This window comes from Natator depressus, chromosome 21, assembly GCF_965152275.1.
Source record: "Natator depressus isolate rNatDep1 chromosome 21, rNatDep2.hap1, whole genome shotgun sequence".
Classification (NCBI taxonomy): domain Eukaryota; kingdom Metazoa; phylum Chordata; order Testudines; family Cheloniidae; genus Natator; species Natator depressus.
This window is the reverse complement of record NC_134254.1, coordinates 12,377,957-12,394,760: the sequence shown is the minus strand read 5'-3', so window position 1 is coordinate 12,394,760 and position 16,804 is coordinate 12,377,957. Positions and strand designations below refer to the sequence as shown.

General features: G+C 43.3%; 1 protein-coding gene across 1 annotated transcript; it reads left to right on the top strand.

The window, feature by feature from the left end:
• Nucleotides 1-1,668: 1,668 nt before the first annotated feature.
• Nucleotides 1,669-9,947, top strand: SRSF3 (serine and arginine rich splicing factor 3). The gene is made up of 6 exons (XM_074935958.1): nt 1,669-1,788; nt 2,851-3,058; nt 4,749-4,883; nt 7,028-7,066; nt 8,136-8,222; nt 8,535-9,947. The coding sequence occupies exons 2-6, from the start codon at nt 2,853-2,855 to the stop codon at nt 8,560-8,562; spliced, it is 495 nt and encodes a 164-aa protein (XP_074792059.1). The 5' UTR covers nt 1,669-1,788; nt 2,851-2,852; the 3' UTR covers nt 8,563-9,947.
• The last annotated feature ends 6,857 nt before the right edge of the window (nt 9,948-16,804 follow it).

The following is a 16,804-nucleotide window of genomic DNA, read 5'->3' as shown; positions in this document are numbered from 1 at the left end:
AAGAATTCTACTAGATTGGAGCGATACTATTTTCCTTTACAGAAGCCACACTCGGGCAGCTAAATGATGGCTGGGTAAGGCTTATCTACACTTAAAACAATACAGTGGTGCCACAGTAGTGCTTCGGTGTAGACACTACCTATGCCGAGGGGAGGGATTCTCCTGTCTTCATAGGTAATCCACCTCCCTGAGAAGCAGTAGCTAGATCATGGAAGAATTCTTTTATTGACCTAAAGCTGTTTACACTGGTGGTTATATTTTTCCCACCCCTGAGAGAAGTAGTTGCACCAACGTAAAATTCTAGTGTAGACCAGGCTGTAGATAGATACATGGATGAATGGATAAATAAGTTTGCACCTAACAACCTTGCACAGGAAAAAATGTCACTTTGAGTCATAACATTGGGAAGGAACGTTCAAACTTGCAACAACTGAATTTGCTTTCCCTCAAAAAACACAAAAAAGGCATGGTGAGCTCTTACCAGTTTGAACATTGCTTTCCAATGTTATGACTCATGAAATTTTTTCTGATTGCCCATTCTTGTGATTTTATCACAGCATTTCTCGTTTTTCGTATAGCCCCGGCTCCTAGACATAACTGATTATTTGAGCTTCTCAGCTTTCATTAAAGAAAAGTAAGTGGTTGGGCAGAAAAGCTGAAACATGTGACCTGAGAAAAGAAAAAGAACCTAGTATTTATTAAAAAGAAAAGGAGTACTTGTGGCACCTTAGAGACTAACCAATTAAGTGAGCTGTAGCTCACGAAAGCTCATGCTCAAATAAATTGGTTAGTCTCTAAGGTGCCACAAGTCCTCCTTTTCTTTTTGCGAATACAGACTAACACGGCTGTTACTCTGAAACCTAGTATTTATTGTTATTCTTTTTTAAATCTCATGATTTTTAAGCCAGTCTCTTGAGTTGCTGTGGCCTGACACATGAGATTTGTGAAGGACTGGGGTTGGCAACAAGGTGTCACTAATGTTTGTAAAGTGCTATATAATAGTTAATAAGACAGTTGCCTTTTATGCCTTGAAGGCACAATCACGCTCCTCCAGTCCCGAAGCTGGAGTGAACCCAGGAGTGCCCAGATGAGAGGCAAATACGTTGGGGGGACTGAGTGGGATGGAAGGCCCCACATAGACGTAAGACGGGTATTATGAGGGATGGGCCTGCATTGCATCCCCACATTCAGGGGGATTTGGACTGGGGCCGGGGGAGGGGAGGGTGACCAGATATCAGGTGTGAAAAATCGGGACGGGGTGGGGGGTAATAAGCACCTATATAAGATAAAGCTCCGAATATCAGGACTTCTTGCTATAAAATCGGGACATCTGGTCACCCTATGGGGGGGTTGGTTCGGCCCCTTACAGACAAACCAGTTGGGGTCTGGGGCTGGACCCCCTGATGCTGGGGTGTTAGGGTGGGGGGAGCATCTTCCCCTCACGCCTTTGCACACTAACCACCGCCCCCTTTCTGGGTCCCCAATGGGCTCCAAGGCTGAGGTCTGGCCCTGGCCCCACTGGACGATGGGAGGGGGAAGGGCGGGCCCGGGCCCTACTCAGGAAGCGGGAGAGGGCGGGTTCCATGGAACTGTCACTCCTTTAAGCGGCGCTCTGTGATTTGACAGCCGGCTGGACACGTGGGGGCAGGGTGGGGCTATATAAGTCCGGGCAGGGACAGCGGTTGCCGCCATTTTGTCCAGTGAGGAGACGGGGAGCGGGAGCGTCTTTGGGATCGAGTCGGCTGTGGCGTAGCGCGTGCTCCCTTCTCACGCCCACCCCGGGAATCGGTGAGCGCCTCCCCCGGGGGTCAGGGCGAGGCCGAACCGGGGCCCGGCTCCGCGGCGGGGCGGATGGAGCCGTCAGGGCCCGTTGCGCGCCGAACAAAGAGCCGCCGCCATTTTGTGTGGCCGGGCCCGGGCGGCGGCCGCCCGCTAATCGGACCGCGGGGCCCCCGGGGCGGGGGCGCAGCGGGGAGAGAGCACCCGAGGCACGACGGGGCCGCGGCCAGACGAGGCGTGGCTGGGCGAGAGGCGCCGCGGGGGTCCGGGGATGGGGGGGGAGGGAGATCCTCATCGGGGCGGGCCTGGATGGAGCCGCCTGCCCATCTCGGCTTCCCGTCACCGGAGCTGGCTTGGGGAGCGCGGGGCCTCCCGCTGAGCTGCGCAGGGAGGGGTGTCCCCGCTCTCCGTGCAGCTCCGGGGGGGGGGGGGGGAAGCTGGTCGTGCACGCCCGGCCTGGGCCTGATCCGGGTCCCCTCCGCGACGGGCTGCCCCGCTGCTGGCCCTCCACGCGCAGGTCAGCTTCGCGCGCTGCCCCGCGAACAATGGAGCCCTCGGCACGCGCGGGCGGCGGCGCCCCCTGCAGGCTTCGCTGGTGCCAGCGTTCCAGACCTGACATTGACACGCCGGCGCGGGGGCGCGAGTCTCCTAATAACACCTCTTCTGGAAGAAATACTTGAGCCTTTAGCGTTCAGCCTAGTTTTGAGTCCGCCTGTACCTGGCATAGTCTCCAGGGGCCGGGGGTTAAAGAACCACGGGTCCTGGCTTCCTCCCCAAGAAGGCTGCTCTTTCTTGGAGTTTGCTAACTTGAGTTAAAATCCTAGTGAAGACCAGTCCGTTTATAATTTTAACACATGTTAACCTGTGGGGGAGCCTAATCTTTACTCTTCATTATGTATCATTGCTGTGGTTTCTGGGTGCAGTAGTTTTTAGGTACCTAATTCCTATGGATTTCAGTGGATGTTAGCCTAACAACCTCTGAGGATCTGAACCAAAGGCCAAAATAAGGCACTTATCTGTAGGTTGAATGGAAGTAAAAAAAAAAATTTACTTTAAGTATTTCTCTTCTAGTGATGCATCGTGACTCTTGTCCGCTGGACTGCAAGGTTTATGTAGGTAACCTTGGAAACAATGGCAACAAAACTGAATTGGAACGAGCTTTTGGCTACTATGGACCACTGCGCAGTGTGTGGGTTGCTAGAAATCCTCCTGGCTTTGCTTTTGTTGAATTTGAAGATCCCCGAGATGCAGCTGATGCAGTGAGAGAACTAGATGGAAGGTAAAATTTGCTTTTTGGGCTATGGAGTTAATTTAATTAAAACTAAACAATATAGACAGTGTTAAGCAACTTGTATTCTCACTTAAACTGACCAAGATCCAGTGACACCTAAACATCATGGTCTTGAGTTTCTTAACCAATCATGCAGTTGTTGGTTAGTATTAATTAAAATAGTTATTCTGCATTATAAATTAAACTAGTTGGTAAGTGAAGTGGTTAACTATGTAAAAATAGGCTTTTTCCCTGATAATCTGTGTTCATATTTTTGGTCATTGAAGCCAGATCCTTTGCTGGTGTAATGTTTAGGGGGGTGATTCATTGTTTTTATACTGGCAAAGCCCTAGTGTAGAGGTATTTATACCAGCAAAGCAGTCCTTTTGCTGCTATAGTTTCTCATTTGGGGAATTGGTATAGGAAATGTTTTGTTGGTATAAGCTGATATTACTTGCTGGTATGCTGACAAACCCTTTCTAGTATAGACTTGGCCTGAGATTGGAAATTCGAAATACCTAATAACGCATCTAGAAGAAATACTTGAGCCTCTAGAGTTCAGACTAGTTTGAGTCCACCTTTACCTGGCATATGGGGCACAAGAGATGGACATCTGTCAATAACACTTCATTTTGAGTTGAAGGGAATTTTTAGATTTTTCTGAAGTAACTTATGAATATACAATACTTCAGAAGTATCTGGTGTTTGATCATTGCTTTTAAGATGGAGTTAAGTTTAAAATTTGAAATGCATGAGAACAAAAATAGTTTAGTTTTGAGCTATTAGATCTTTTAAAATACTGATATAAAAATATTTGCATTTTGACAGCCAGCCAGGTTTAAACCTATTAACAGCTGAGCAACCTACCCTGATTTTGAATTCATATGTCTCTATAGCTACAACTGAGTACAGACTTAACACAAAACCCTAGTGCAGTGGTTCTCAAGCTTTTATACTGGTGACACATTTCATATGGCAAGCCTATGAGTGTGACTTGTTTGTTAATTTTTTCATATATGTAACCACAAACGCTGGAGGGAAAAGAGGGTTTGGGGTGGAGGCTGACAGCTTGTGACCCCCCCCACCTGATCTCCAGTTTGAGAACCCTTGCCATAGTGCAATTGACATGTCCATAAATTGTATCTGAGTGTTAAATGCTATCCCTTCATTTCAGTCAAATTTTAAAAATGAATTGGTTTAGTTTTCTTGTAAAATCCTCTATGGAGAGAGGAGATGCAGGATTTTTTGTTCTCTCAGAAATGGTAGTAGGGAAGCCATTTTTGTTCTAGAGTATACAATAAAATCTGCTTCGCTTAATTGTCAAATTTTATCTTGGCATAAGACAGAAATGCTGTGAAGGTATAAAACTACAGTGTTCACTAAAATCTATCCTCTTTAGTTTCCAGCTGTATCAGATATATATAAACTACTGTTCGAGTTAATGGAGTCAAATCTACAAAATCCATGGCCAGAAGACACTGGGTCTCCCTGTTTAAGTAGCTTTGGACATGAGAGGCTCTGGTCACCTGTGAATTTGTTTAGACCTTTTTATATTGTGCTCATTATGGTAGTATCCGAACACCTTATATATTTGACTAAATGTACAGAACAGATGTTTCCCTTCTCCAGTGCATATCAGCGTGTCTTCAGTGCACACAGATCTGTTGCTTAGAGCATTAACAGCAGCCTTCTTTTCCAGAACACTCTGCGGGTGCCGTGTCAGGGTGGAGCTGTCTAATGGTGAAAAACGGAGTCGTAATCGTGGTCCGCCACCCTCATGGGGTAGGCGTCCTCGAGATGATTATCGCAGAAGAAGTCCTCCTCCTCGCCGCAGGTACCCTAGGTCAAAGATCATGCATAGAGCTGTTGAAATTGTTACCATTTAGCATCATAGAAGCAGGCTTTCTTTAAAGCATGTTGATGGGTAACATCTTAAACATCCTGATCACAATTCGGAGATGCCAGACACTTTATATAAAAAAACAAGGTGAACATAAATTGTATTGAACGTTGGCTTTTGTCCTTAGGTCACTGTAAGTTGATAGTCAGCGCCCTCTGCCCTGGACTTATCCTTTTTCTTCCTAAAATCTGCACATCTTCTAGTCACTTTCCCTTTCTTCCCATACATCTACTTAGGCTGTTCCCTTTCCTTTACTCCATAATGGCAAACATTACATACAGCAACTTAGCTTTTCCATGCAAGTGCATTTCTCCACTTTGTAACAATTCAAATATTTGCCATGCAGGCAGCTGTTTAATAACATTAAAACAAGTAACAGTTGCATTTAAATGTACAAATCTAATTTGGCACTAGTAAAGAATTTAAAACATCTTGTGACAATGTCATTTGAGTTTTGCAAACCCAAATCTAAAATATAGCAGGGTTTTTGTTAACTGCCTATATTCTTGGACCCAGACTAACTTGTCTGGATGTTATATATAACCATGCACATCACATCTACAACATGGTTCATATAGGACTGAATTTACCTATTGCAGGTGAGTGAAGTCCTCACAGGATAAGCTTGAAACCATGTCCCTTTTGCTGTTTTAAAAAAAACCCACAGTAGGAGGATGTTAGCTGATAGATGGTTGTACTGATGGCTTGTTTTTCATTTTTTTATGCTTTTTGGTCCATCTATTAATAAAAATGAACCCGTTACAGAGTCACCATCATGTCTCTTCTCACCACCCTCTGAGTCTGCATTAGCCAGTCAACTAGCCCTTTCAGCGTCATGTGACCAGCGCGCCCCATTCAGCTTGGCTGGTGTCGTTTCACATGACCCAGGCATGGCCAGTCGTCAGGTTGCACCGCCCTTTGGTTCCCGAGCATGCTGTTTTCTCTCAGCCTTCTCTCCAACCTTAACCAAATCGGCAGCAGCCACTTCGACCGCCCACACATTCCCGGCCAATCAGCTCAGCTGTTTATTTACCAAATGTCTTCACAACAACTACAGCAGCAGCCTTCGGCTAACAAAAAAGCAGGAAAAATCCACAACACCCCCTTCGCCAACCAACTAAATACAACGCAACATCTGGCAAAACCTTTTCAGCAAATTCTTCTTGGCAGTCAGTCCGGCAGCCTCACCTCACCATTTCTAGCTTGTTGAAACCAAAAACTAGTAAGTTTTTCCTGCTTATACAGTTTACTGCTGGTTAAAATAAGGAGTAAGCGGCTTATAAGTAATTATTTTTCTCAATCAAAGGCTGGCTGTGCATAATTGAGTGGTAACGTACATATGTTGCTTGAATAAAACTTTTAAGGGTGATAAGGAAACTTTTAATGTAAATGGAACCAAAAGTAAATGAGGTATATTTGCATGTGAGATGCCGAACTAAATTTTTAATAAAGCTCTAACAAATTTAGCTTTTCCTTGCAAATCTGCCAAGTCCTATCACCTTTAAATGGTTTTACTAACAGTTTTCAAAACTTAAAACAATTACTTTTTTGGGATGAACTGGGCCAAGCTAAGGTTTTTAAGTCTAAACACACTCTATGGCATTTCAGAGAATGCCTGTCACAAATATGCAGTTCTAATGTAGCACTTAATGGCATATCAGTATTTACACAGAGCGCATTTTCACTTTTTCTCCACTTGGTATCTCTTGTCTTGTCATGGACCTTTTTGGCTTGCATGGGTTCCAAAACATTGGTCTATGCTGTTTTTTGGAACCACTTGTGGGACTTTGGTGTGGTGTTCTGGGCAGTGGATTTAGTTGAAATGGAAGTGTTGCATTGGACAGGTCTGCTGTGAAGCATTTAGTTAAAGTGAATTCTTGGTTGCAAAAGTGCTGTTCACACTGAGCTTTGTTTTACTGTGTTAATCTTTCCATACATTTTTACTGGACGATGGGTGCCAGTTGTTTCTTGGCATGTTCACTGGGCCCAACAGTGAGTTTGACAAGTTGGGAAATACCTCATCCCATTAATGCTAACGAAATTGATAAAAAGCCTCATTTTTCTATTTCTGGTTCTAGATCACCACGAAGGAGAAGCTTTTCTCGTAGCCGCAGCAGGTAAGCAACAGTTGGTTAAACATGGGCTCTGTTTTATCCAGAGTACTTTCTAAGGAATCTTTTAGTAAAATCCTTGGTTTTATTCACAAGTTTCATATTTAAAGTAGTTCTGTGATAGAAAACAAAACAGTTTTAAGATTTGGTAAATGTTCTGAACACTTACCTAAAGACTGTTTTAATAGGTTCCAGGGTTGATGGGGGAGGGAAAGCATTTCCATTACTTTGGGTTTGCTCCATCATTGCTTGGTTTCTAGCATTACTGCATGCATGGCAGTAATAATCTTGTTTCCTTTTGGCACACTGCTTCCGTCTGCTGTGTTGAGACACTCACACAAACTGCTGGGGAAATTGATAGTACCCCAAGGCTGTCCTACTCATGAAATGGACTGCCTCTAGTTTTATTTTTTCCTTCAGAGCACTCAGAGGAAAAGTTGCATCACTAAAATGCATTAGTTTCTTGGACCATAAAGCTGCTTTAATAGCATGTAGGTACATGATACAGTGGTTGGTTGAGCACAGGAAACTGTCAATGGAAACCAGTGGGCCTCTAGTACTACAGTACTGTGCATGTAATTTTTAAAATTTATTTGATATAAAAACATGAGCATGCAAGGAGTTTTAACCAGTATCAGAATTCAAACTGATTATTCCTCTGACTACATGAGGAAGAAGAGGCTACTGTCACAACTGCCTTTCTTAATGGATAAGTTTCCTGATTAAATAGTTCCAAACATTACAGAGAATGTGATTTTTTTTTAATGAGGTGTAATAGAATTGTACACTTAATGCAGTGCTGAACTAGCCATGCTAAACATACGGGCAGTGATATTTGAAAAAGGTCATTTGATATAAAAAAGTAATGTGCTCAAATAGTACATAGCAAAGATGGAAAGGCTTGCAGTTTTCTTCTTCGCTTCAGTTGTAAGACACTTAAATACACTTGAACTTTCTTTACACTATTTCTTTGCACAGTAATGCTCATTCATGCATATTCAAACATTCTCTTGTAATATAATCCAGTTAAACTTTTCCTTCATCTGGATAGTCATCTTTCATTGTAATCTCATAGGTCCCTCTCTAGAGACAGAAGAAGAGAGAGATCACTTTCACGGGAGAGAAATCACAAGCCTTCCCGTTCCTTTTCCAGGTCTCGTAGGTAAGAATATGTTGTATCTTCAGATTTCACTTTCTAGTTAATTTTGAAAGGCTTATTATGCCATATCAATGCAGTAACTGAAAGCTCTGCTACAGTTAACATTTTTCTCTAGTGCTTTAAATAAGTGCTTTTCTCAAGGAACTTGTAACCTAAGATCAGTTTTGATACGTTTATAACTTCATCCTACTCAATACAGTTTTTAAAGCACTTTCAAAAACTTTAAGTATGTAATTTTAGAGTTGGATTGGAAGTAACTTCCCCAAGTAAAATATTTGTTCCATCTCTAATAAACTAACTTTCACTCTTATTTAGTCGTTCCAGGTCAAATGAGAGGAAATAGGACTTCAGGAGGAGCTGTGTACAGGAAGTCATTAGATCTGAGCACAGGAGGGAGGAGTATGTACAGAACATTGTGTTTTGTTTGAGACTTCATAAAGCTTGGTGCATTTTTAAAATGTTTTAGCTGTTGAACTTGCTTTGTTTCTTGTATCTTGTAACAGGTGACAAATGTAAAGATGTGAATCTGTATATGGTTCTGAGCAGATCATATGATTTGTAATAAAACTTGTTTTACAATGTACCCGTATGCTTAACTTTCATTTGCTTTGAGTGGTGTTCAACTTGTCTTGCATAGACAAATATTTCTAGTTTCCATATTGTGTCCTGGAATCTTTTCTGGGGAGCAAATGTAGATAACTTTTGAAAGGAAAGTTGCAGTGAATATTCACTGTAATAAACATGTTACATCATTAGGCTATTGGGTTTATCCAGAACAAGATGGTGATTCCTAGTACAGTTTTTGGAAAGAAGGCAGAAACTGCACACCAGTAGCAAGTAAAGGGAATGACTGAATTGCAGGCAGTTTTGTAATGAGCTTTTTGGGGAAGTTGTTGATTTCCCACATTGGAACTCTGAAGGGCTACATTGTGTAAAATGTAGATTATCCCTTGGGCCCAGGTAATTTTTGTACTTAATGTGATTAGTGCATTTTTCAAAATACTTGATAGCCTAAAATGCAAGCTGTTTGGTTAACCATATGTTCCAGAATTTCTAAGACCAAATTACACAACTGGAGTGGATGGCTTGAGTGCATATGGGTACATTGTAGAAGTGAAAAACATTACTGTGCAAGAATTTTCATGTCACTTGTAAAATGTTTTGTGAAATCCTTGGGATTAAAGTTTTGGTTACAAATTTGTTGTAAGCATTTAACTTTTGAATATCTAACACATTTCCATGCAGAACATTTAAATCTGGATGGATTAGGCACATCTTAGTTAAAATCTAATACTGTTTCAAGGTAAAGGGAGTTAAATTACAGCCATTTAAATGTAATATATTTGGAATAATTAGCTAGTCAGCAGTACTACATTTCAGTTGTAAAATACAAGTCATTGAGAAGCCACTTGCTGCTTGGAAATAGTTAACTGTGCTCCATGACTTAATGAGGCTGGGTCTATGATGGCTGGGCAGTCTGTCAGGATTACTCTTAAATTCAGTGCTTAGTGTTGTGCTTCTCAGTAACGAAACACTAGTTCCAAAAACTAAGTATATCTAGGGTGTTCACTTCCCATAATTGAGTTGACAACCTGTTTAATAATCAGGGATTCAGCATTTATCAGCCTAGCTTTCTATCATGTATGTCCATAAGACTTAAAATTGCTTGTCTGTAAACTGAAGTCTTGCATGGAGATTTCACCCAGGGTGTAAAAATACTTCATGGCATGCTTCAAGTGTAATTAGAGCACCAAACTGCATAATGCTCCTTTTCTTCCTATGTTCTGGGGGGAAATGGTACATTTGGTTTTTTGTGCATTTAGATTAAATCCATCATACTTTGAACAATCTTGTGGTTTAATTTCCTGAAATGTCTCTAAAAAGAAAGGAGGGTGCTGCATCATTTACTTTAATCTTGAAGTTTTAATGCAAGGAATTGTTATACTAGTGCCATTCTACTCTAGGACTTTTTTATTCACAAGGAAAATACAGATGTTAGGTCTTAACAGAATGTAAGAGTTACGCACAGTATACAAATAATCACTCATCAGTAGCAGCTTCAGTTCTCAGGGGGCATCCAAGTCTCACCCATCTGATGTAATGGGGCTTATTCCTGACTAAAAGTAAAGGTAGTCCCTGGTAATTTAGCAAAAACACTGCTCATGGTTGCTTTCTTTTTAATCTTTCTGCATAAACTGATAGCACCCAACAAAGTAGGCAAACTAGGCAGTAAGCAAGTACTTTCAATTTAAGATTGCAATCTGGCTAGAGCAAAATCTTAAACTCCTTTTTAAAATCCTAAACACAGTACACACAAATGAGAGAAGTCATGTACCTTTCCATATTTCTGTGGTTACTATTAAACTACATGCTTTTCTGGATATGATTGACTAATCTAAAGATATTATAGGAAATGAATTGCAGCTTTTATTATAATGCAGCATCTATGTATGAACTTATTCTCTAAGCTTGAGATTTTAGATATTCTAAAAATGACCAAATTTTCAAAATGGTCAGTGAGCTTGGATATTTTTTGCATGTCCAGCATGATACCTTGGTCTCTTCCAGAAGAGCAGAGAACATACAGGTCTTGTAGACTTGAGCTGGAGTTTGATTCTGGGGGTCTCAAATTAGGCAGTCTCATGTGATGACCATGTTGAAACATTGGGCAGCTAGTGTGTATGGATTAGCTAGCTGGCAGATTACCCTATGTATTGTAGTACCATGTTACTATTACTGACTCTAGTTCTTGGTGTATATCCTTTGTGTCAAACACTCCTTACTCCTCATTTGGTCTCTGCTTGGGGAGACTTATTTTATACCATTAGAAAAGCACCCAGACACCAGTGTGGAAGTGACCTGGATCTGTGGGTCTCACCCTTTCCACACTATTGTATCCCTTTCAGGAGTAATTTCTTATGGACCCCAAGTTTTACTTCACTTAAACCACTTGCTTACAAAAGTCACAGCACATTACTGAAATGTCTTGTTTTTGTCTGTATGAAATTTTAGTTTGTACTGACTTTGCTAGTGCTTTTTATGGAGCATGTTGTAAAACTAGGCAGTTATCTAGATGAATTGAGGCACCCCATGGAACCACTGACCTGGATGACCAGAGCTGTTTCTTTCCTCCCTCCTCTGCTCTCAGCACTTTGTACAGGGGCTGCCACTGGGATACTTAGTTTTTGTCTTCACAGCTTCCTGGGGGTGATCTTTCCAGCTACAGGTGGGTTCTTCTAGGGGTTAAGTTTTGAGGGGGTAGTTAAAACCACTAAAGTTTGAATAAAACAAAATGCATTCTCTACTTTGTGAAGTTGTAGAGATGCAGTACACTCCAGGAAGGCTGGTTGTGTGATTCCCCAACCAGTGTAGATGGGAATTTTTCTGACTCAACTGCTTTTCACATACTGCCTAGAAATCACTACAAACAAATTGACCCTTATTTAGGTAGGGAATGTCCTACTACATCAGACCAGTGGCTCTTTTTTCCTCTGGCATCTCTGATAGAAACCAGAGTCAGGTGCTAGAATCACTATAAAGGGACAACTATAAATCTGACCAGGAGGCAGTACTTGACAGTGCCTTATTTGTAATGCTTGCTTCTAACAATGCATGTTTTCCACACCAAATTCAACAACATTTCATGCCTAGTTATGGAATAGACAAAAGGGATGTGGATCAGCTTTATATTTGCCAGTGCCCTCTTTAAAAAGGAAAAAAAGAGTCCACATGGTCCCTTTGGAACCTATGTAGTAAGATTCCAAGAGTCAGCATGAAGTAATAGAAGCAGCTGCAAGCAAAAATCGATGCACCACCCCACACATGCATAATCCCTAAACTTGCCATCTACCCTAGTCTCCCAGCACAGGATAACCCACATGCAAATCAACACAACCAGAACACAGTAACCCCTGATCACCACTCTGAAGCATAGAACATAGTATGAAGCAATAAACTACTAAAAGATGATTGAACTTGGTGATTACAAAAAGAGCCCTCAATCATCACTGGGCTTCAGTCTGTTACCAGCCAATTTAAGTTCTGAATTTCAGCTTTTTTAGGGAAAAAAACCCCACAATTTTACAAGTTACACCCATGTGATGTACACCATGGCTTTAAGCAACTAGTTAAGTATATATGGAACATGTGACTTGGTTTTATAATGAACTTTGGTGTTCATTGGCTAAGCTGGATGTAAAGCAAAAAAAAAAAACAGTAAGACATGAAGAATGTGTTGAAGGGAATTTGATTCCTTCCATAAGACTGTTAAATTCAGCACATCTTCAAGTAGCCTTTGCCTGTTCACACTTGTGGAATCAAAGCACCTGCACAGTGATTTATAGAAAGTAGTGTCTGTTGAGGCCACTCCTTCCCCTTCCAATCCTGGAGAGTTCCCCAGATATAAAATGAGATGCTCCAACCACCCTTCAGTCCCACTGCTAAAGGTGCTGCAAGCTTGGATTGCACACACTGTCCTCAACATTTTCTTTTCCCCACCCCTTTTTCCAAGCTCAGAGTGCACATTTTGTTCACAGTCAAGTGCTCAGTCAGGTTTTTGTTTTGGTTTTTTTTAAAAAGAAAAGGAGCTGGCACGGGCTTTGTTTGGGGGTGCCTCACAAATCTCTACTGATAAAAGGCTGGTCTAAGTCTGGCCATCTCTAAGTTCCACATCTACCTGAGAATCTGGTCTCCAGGTCGACCTAGGAGGCCTGGTTATGTGCCTAAACTGACTGGCTGTCGGATTCAGTTTCCAAAGGGTCTAGTCCTTCAGCAAAGCATGGAGCCAGGGCTGTAAAACCAGGATTCTGGTTTGGCAACCAAGGTTGGATCAGGAGCTGAAAAACTCAGATCTCCATTTAACAGCCACCCACTGGTCCTGGAGCTGCAAAAGCCATACCTGGATCCACAGTGCACAGATCCTGAGCTGTATTTTTTTTAAAAAGATCCAGATTTGACAGCTGAGTACAAGCCTGTAGCTGACAGCTATAGAGCCAGAAACATAGCCTGCATCTGGATCTGATAACATGGATCCAGGGCCAGAGACTGGATTCAGATTTGACAGCCAAACAGGAAGGACCAAATGAAAATAATAGGCAGCAGGTTTAAAACAAACAAAAGGAAGTGTTTCTTCACACAACGCACAGTCAACCTGTGGAACTCTTTGCCCGGGGTTGTGGTGAAGGCCAAGACTATAACAGGGTTCAAAAAAGAACTAGATAAGTTCCTGGAGGATAGGTCCATCAATGGCTATCGGCCAGGATAGGTAAGGATGCAAAACCATGCTCTGAAGTGCCCCTCGCCTCTGTTTGCCAGAAGCTGGGAACGGGCAACTGCCTGTTCTGTTCATTCCCTCTGGGGCACCTGGCATTGGCCACTGTCAGTAGACAGGACACTGGGCTAGATGGACCTTTGGTCTGACCCAGTCTGGCCATTCTTATGACTGCCAAGCACAGCTGGCAAGAAGAGGTCCAGTTGTTTGGGATCCAGCCAGTATGAGAATGACACCTTTGAGTACTGAGAGTCACTTGACTAGTGGTTCTGTACCACTAAGACCCCACATCTACTCACATCACTGGGGAGTCTAGTACTGCAATTCCAACACTATAATCGTTGCAGAACCGCTTACCTTACTGATTCCGTGCCCAACATCGTGGTGAGAGCACACAGGTCCAGCATGGAAGGCCCAGATCCTCAAAGGTATTTAAGTGCTTAAGTCCTCAAAACACTGGACGGGAAATGCATTACAAACTTCTGATCAGATCCAGGATTTCTCTTGAGAGAGGAGAGTTTTAACATTTGCTTCATTTGGCCATTTTCAGAAGCATTCACTCGATGTCCTGCTTGTCTGGGAGACGGTTTTTCCACTTCTGATGCTCCATCTATGAGACCCTTCTGTTTTGAAGGCAAGAAGAGGGAGCCATCGTTAGACTCCTACTATCAGAAATCTTAGAAGCAAATTTAGTCAGTTTTGGGACTGTCTGTTCCCTTGGCTCTGGGTAGGATCTGTTGACTGTCTCCTAGACTCAAGGAATATCAGGGTTGGAAGGGACCTCAGGAGGTCATCTAGTCCAACCCCCTGCTCAAAGCAGGACCAATCCCCAACTAAATCATCCCAGCAGGGCTTTGTCAAGCCTGACCTTAAAAATATCTAAGGAAGGAGATTCCACCACCTCCCTAGGTAACGCATTCCAGTGTTTCACCGCCCTCCTAGTGAAAAAGTTTTTCCTAATATCCAACCTAAACCTCCCCCACTGCAAATTGAGACCATTACTCCTTGTTCTGTCATCAGCTACCACTGAACAGTCTAGATCCATCCTCTTTGGAACCCTCTTTCAGGTAGTTGAAAGCAGCTATCAAATCCCCCCTCATTCTTCTCTTCCACAGACTAAACAATCCCAGTTCCCTCAGCCTCTCCTCATAAGTCATGTGTTCCATCCCCTCATCATTTTTGTTGCCCTCCGCTGGACGTTTTCCAATTTTTCCACATCCTTCTTGTAGTGTGGGGCCCAAAACTGGACACAGTACTCCAGATGAGGCCTCACCAATGTTGAACAGAGGGGAACGAACATGTCCCTCGATCTGCTGGCAATGCCCCTACGTATACATCCCAAAATGCCATTGGCCTTCTTGGCAACAAGGGCACACTGTTGACTCATATCCAGCTTCTCGTCCACTGTAACCCCTAGGTCCTTTTCTGCAGAGCTGCTGCCTAGCCATTCAGTCCCTAATCTGTAGCGGTGCATGGGGTTCTTCCGTCCTAAGGGCAGGACTCTGCACTTGTCCTTGTTGAACCTCATCAGATTTCTTTTGGCCCAATCCTCCAATTTGTCTAGGTCCCTCTGTATCCTATCCCTACCCTCCAGCGTATCTACCTCTCCTCCCAGTTTAGTGTCATCTGCAAACTTGCTGAGGGTGCAATCCACACCATCCTCCAGATCATTTATGAAGATATTGAACAAAACTGGCCAGAGGACCGACCCTTGGGGCACTTCACTTGATATCGGCTGCCAACTAGACATGGAGCCATTGATCACTACCCGTTGAGCCCGACAATCTAGCCAACTTTCTATCCACCTTATAGTCCATTCATCCAGCCCATGCTTCTTTAACTTGCTGGCAAGAATACGGTGGGAGACTATGTCAAAAGCTTTGCTAAAGTCAAGGAACAACATGTCCACCGCTTTCCCCTCATCCACAGAGCCAGTTATCTTGTCATAGAAGGCAATTAGATTAGTCAAGCATGACTTGCCCTTGGTGAATCCATGCTGACTGTTCCTGATCACTTTCCTCTCCTCTAAGTGCTTCAGAATTGATTCCTTGAGGACCTGCTCCATGATTTTTCCAGGGACGGAGGTGAGGCTGACTGGCCTGTAGTTCCCAGGATCCTCCTTCTTCCCTTTTTTAAAGATGGGCACAACATTAGCCTTTTTCCAGTCGTCCGGGACTTCCCCGGATCGCCATGAGTTTTCAAAGATAATGGCCAATGGCTCTGCAATCACATCTGCCAACTCCTTTAGCACTCTCGGATGCAGCGCATCCGGCCCCATGGACTTGTGCTCGTCCAGCTTTTCTAAATAGTCCCGAAGCACTTCTTTCTCCACAGAGGGCTGGTCACCTCCTCCCCATGCTGTGCTGCCCAGTGCAGTAGTCTGGGAGCTGACTTTGTTCGTGAAGACAGAGGCAAAAAAAGCATTGAGTACGTTAGCTTTTTCCACATCCTCTGTCACTAGGTTGCCTCCCTCATTCAGTAAGGGGCCCACACTTTCCTGGACTTGCTTCTTGTTGCTAACATACCTGAAGAAACCCTTCTTGTTACTCTTAACATCTCTTGCTAGCTGCAACTCCAGGTGTGATTTGGCCTTCCTGATTTCACTCCTGCATCCCCGAGCAATAGTTTGATACTCTTCCCTGGTCATTTGTCCAATCTTCCACTTCTTGTAAGCTTCTTTTTTGTGTTCAAGATCAGCAAGGATTTCACTGTTAAGCCAAGCTGGTCGCCTGCCATATTTACTATTCTTTCTACACATCGGAATGGTTTGTCCCTGTAACCTCAATAAAGATTCTTTAAAATACAGCCAGCTCTCCTGGACTCCTTTCCCCCTCATGTTATTTTCCCAGGGGATCCTGCCCATCAGTTCCCTGAGGGAATCAAAGTCTGCTTTTCTGAAGTCCAGGGTCCATATTCTGCTTCTCTCCTTTCTTCCCTGTGTCAGGATCCTGACCTCAACCATCTCATGGTCACTGCCTCCCAGGTTCCCATCCACTTTAGCTTCCCCTACTAATTCTTCCCGGTTTGTGAGCAGCAGGTCAAGAAGAGCTCTGCCCCTAGTTGGTTCCTCCAGCACTTGCACCAGAAAATTGTCCCCTACCCTTTCCAAAAACTTCCTGGATTGTCTGTGCACCGCTGTATTGCTCTCCCAGCAGATATCACGGTGATTGAAGTCTCCCATGAGAACCAGGGCCTGCGATCTAGTAACTTCCGTGAGTTGCTGGAAGAAAGCCTCGTCCACCTCATCCCCCTGGTCCGGTGGTCTATAGCAGACTCCCACCACGACATCACCCTTGTTGTTCACACTTAATCACTT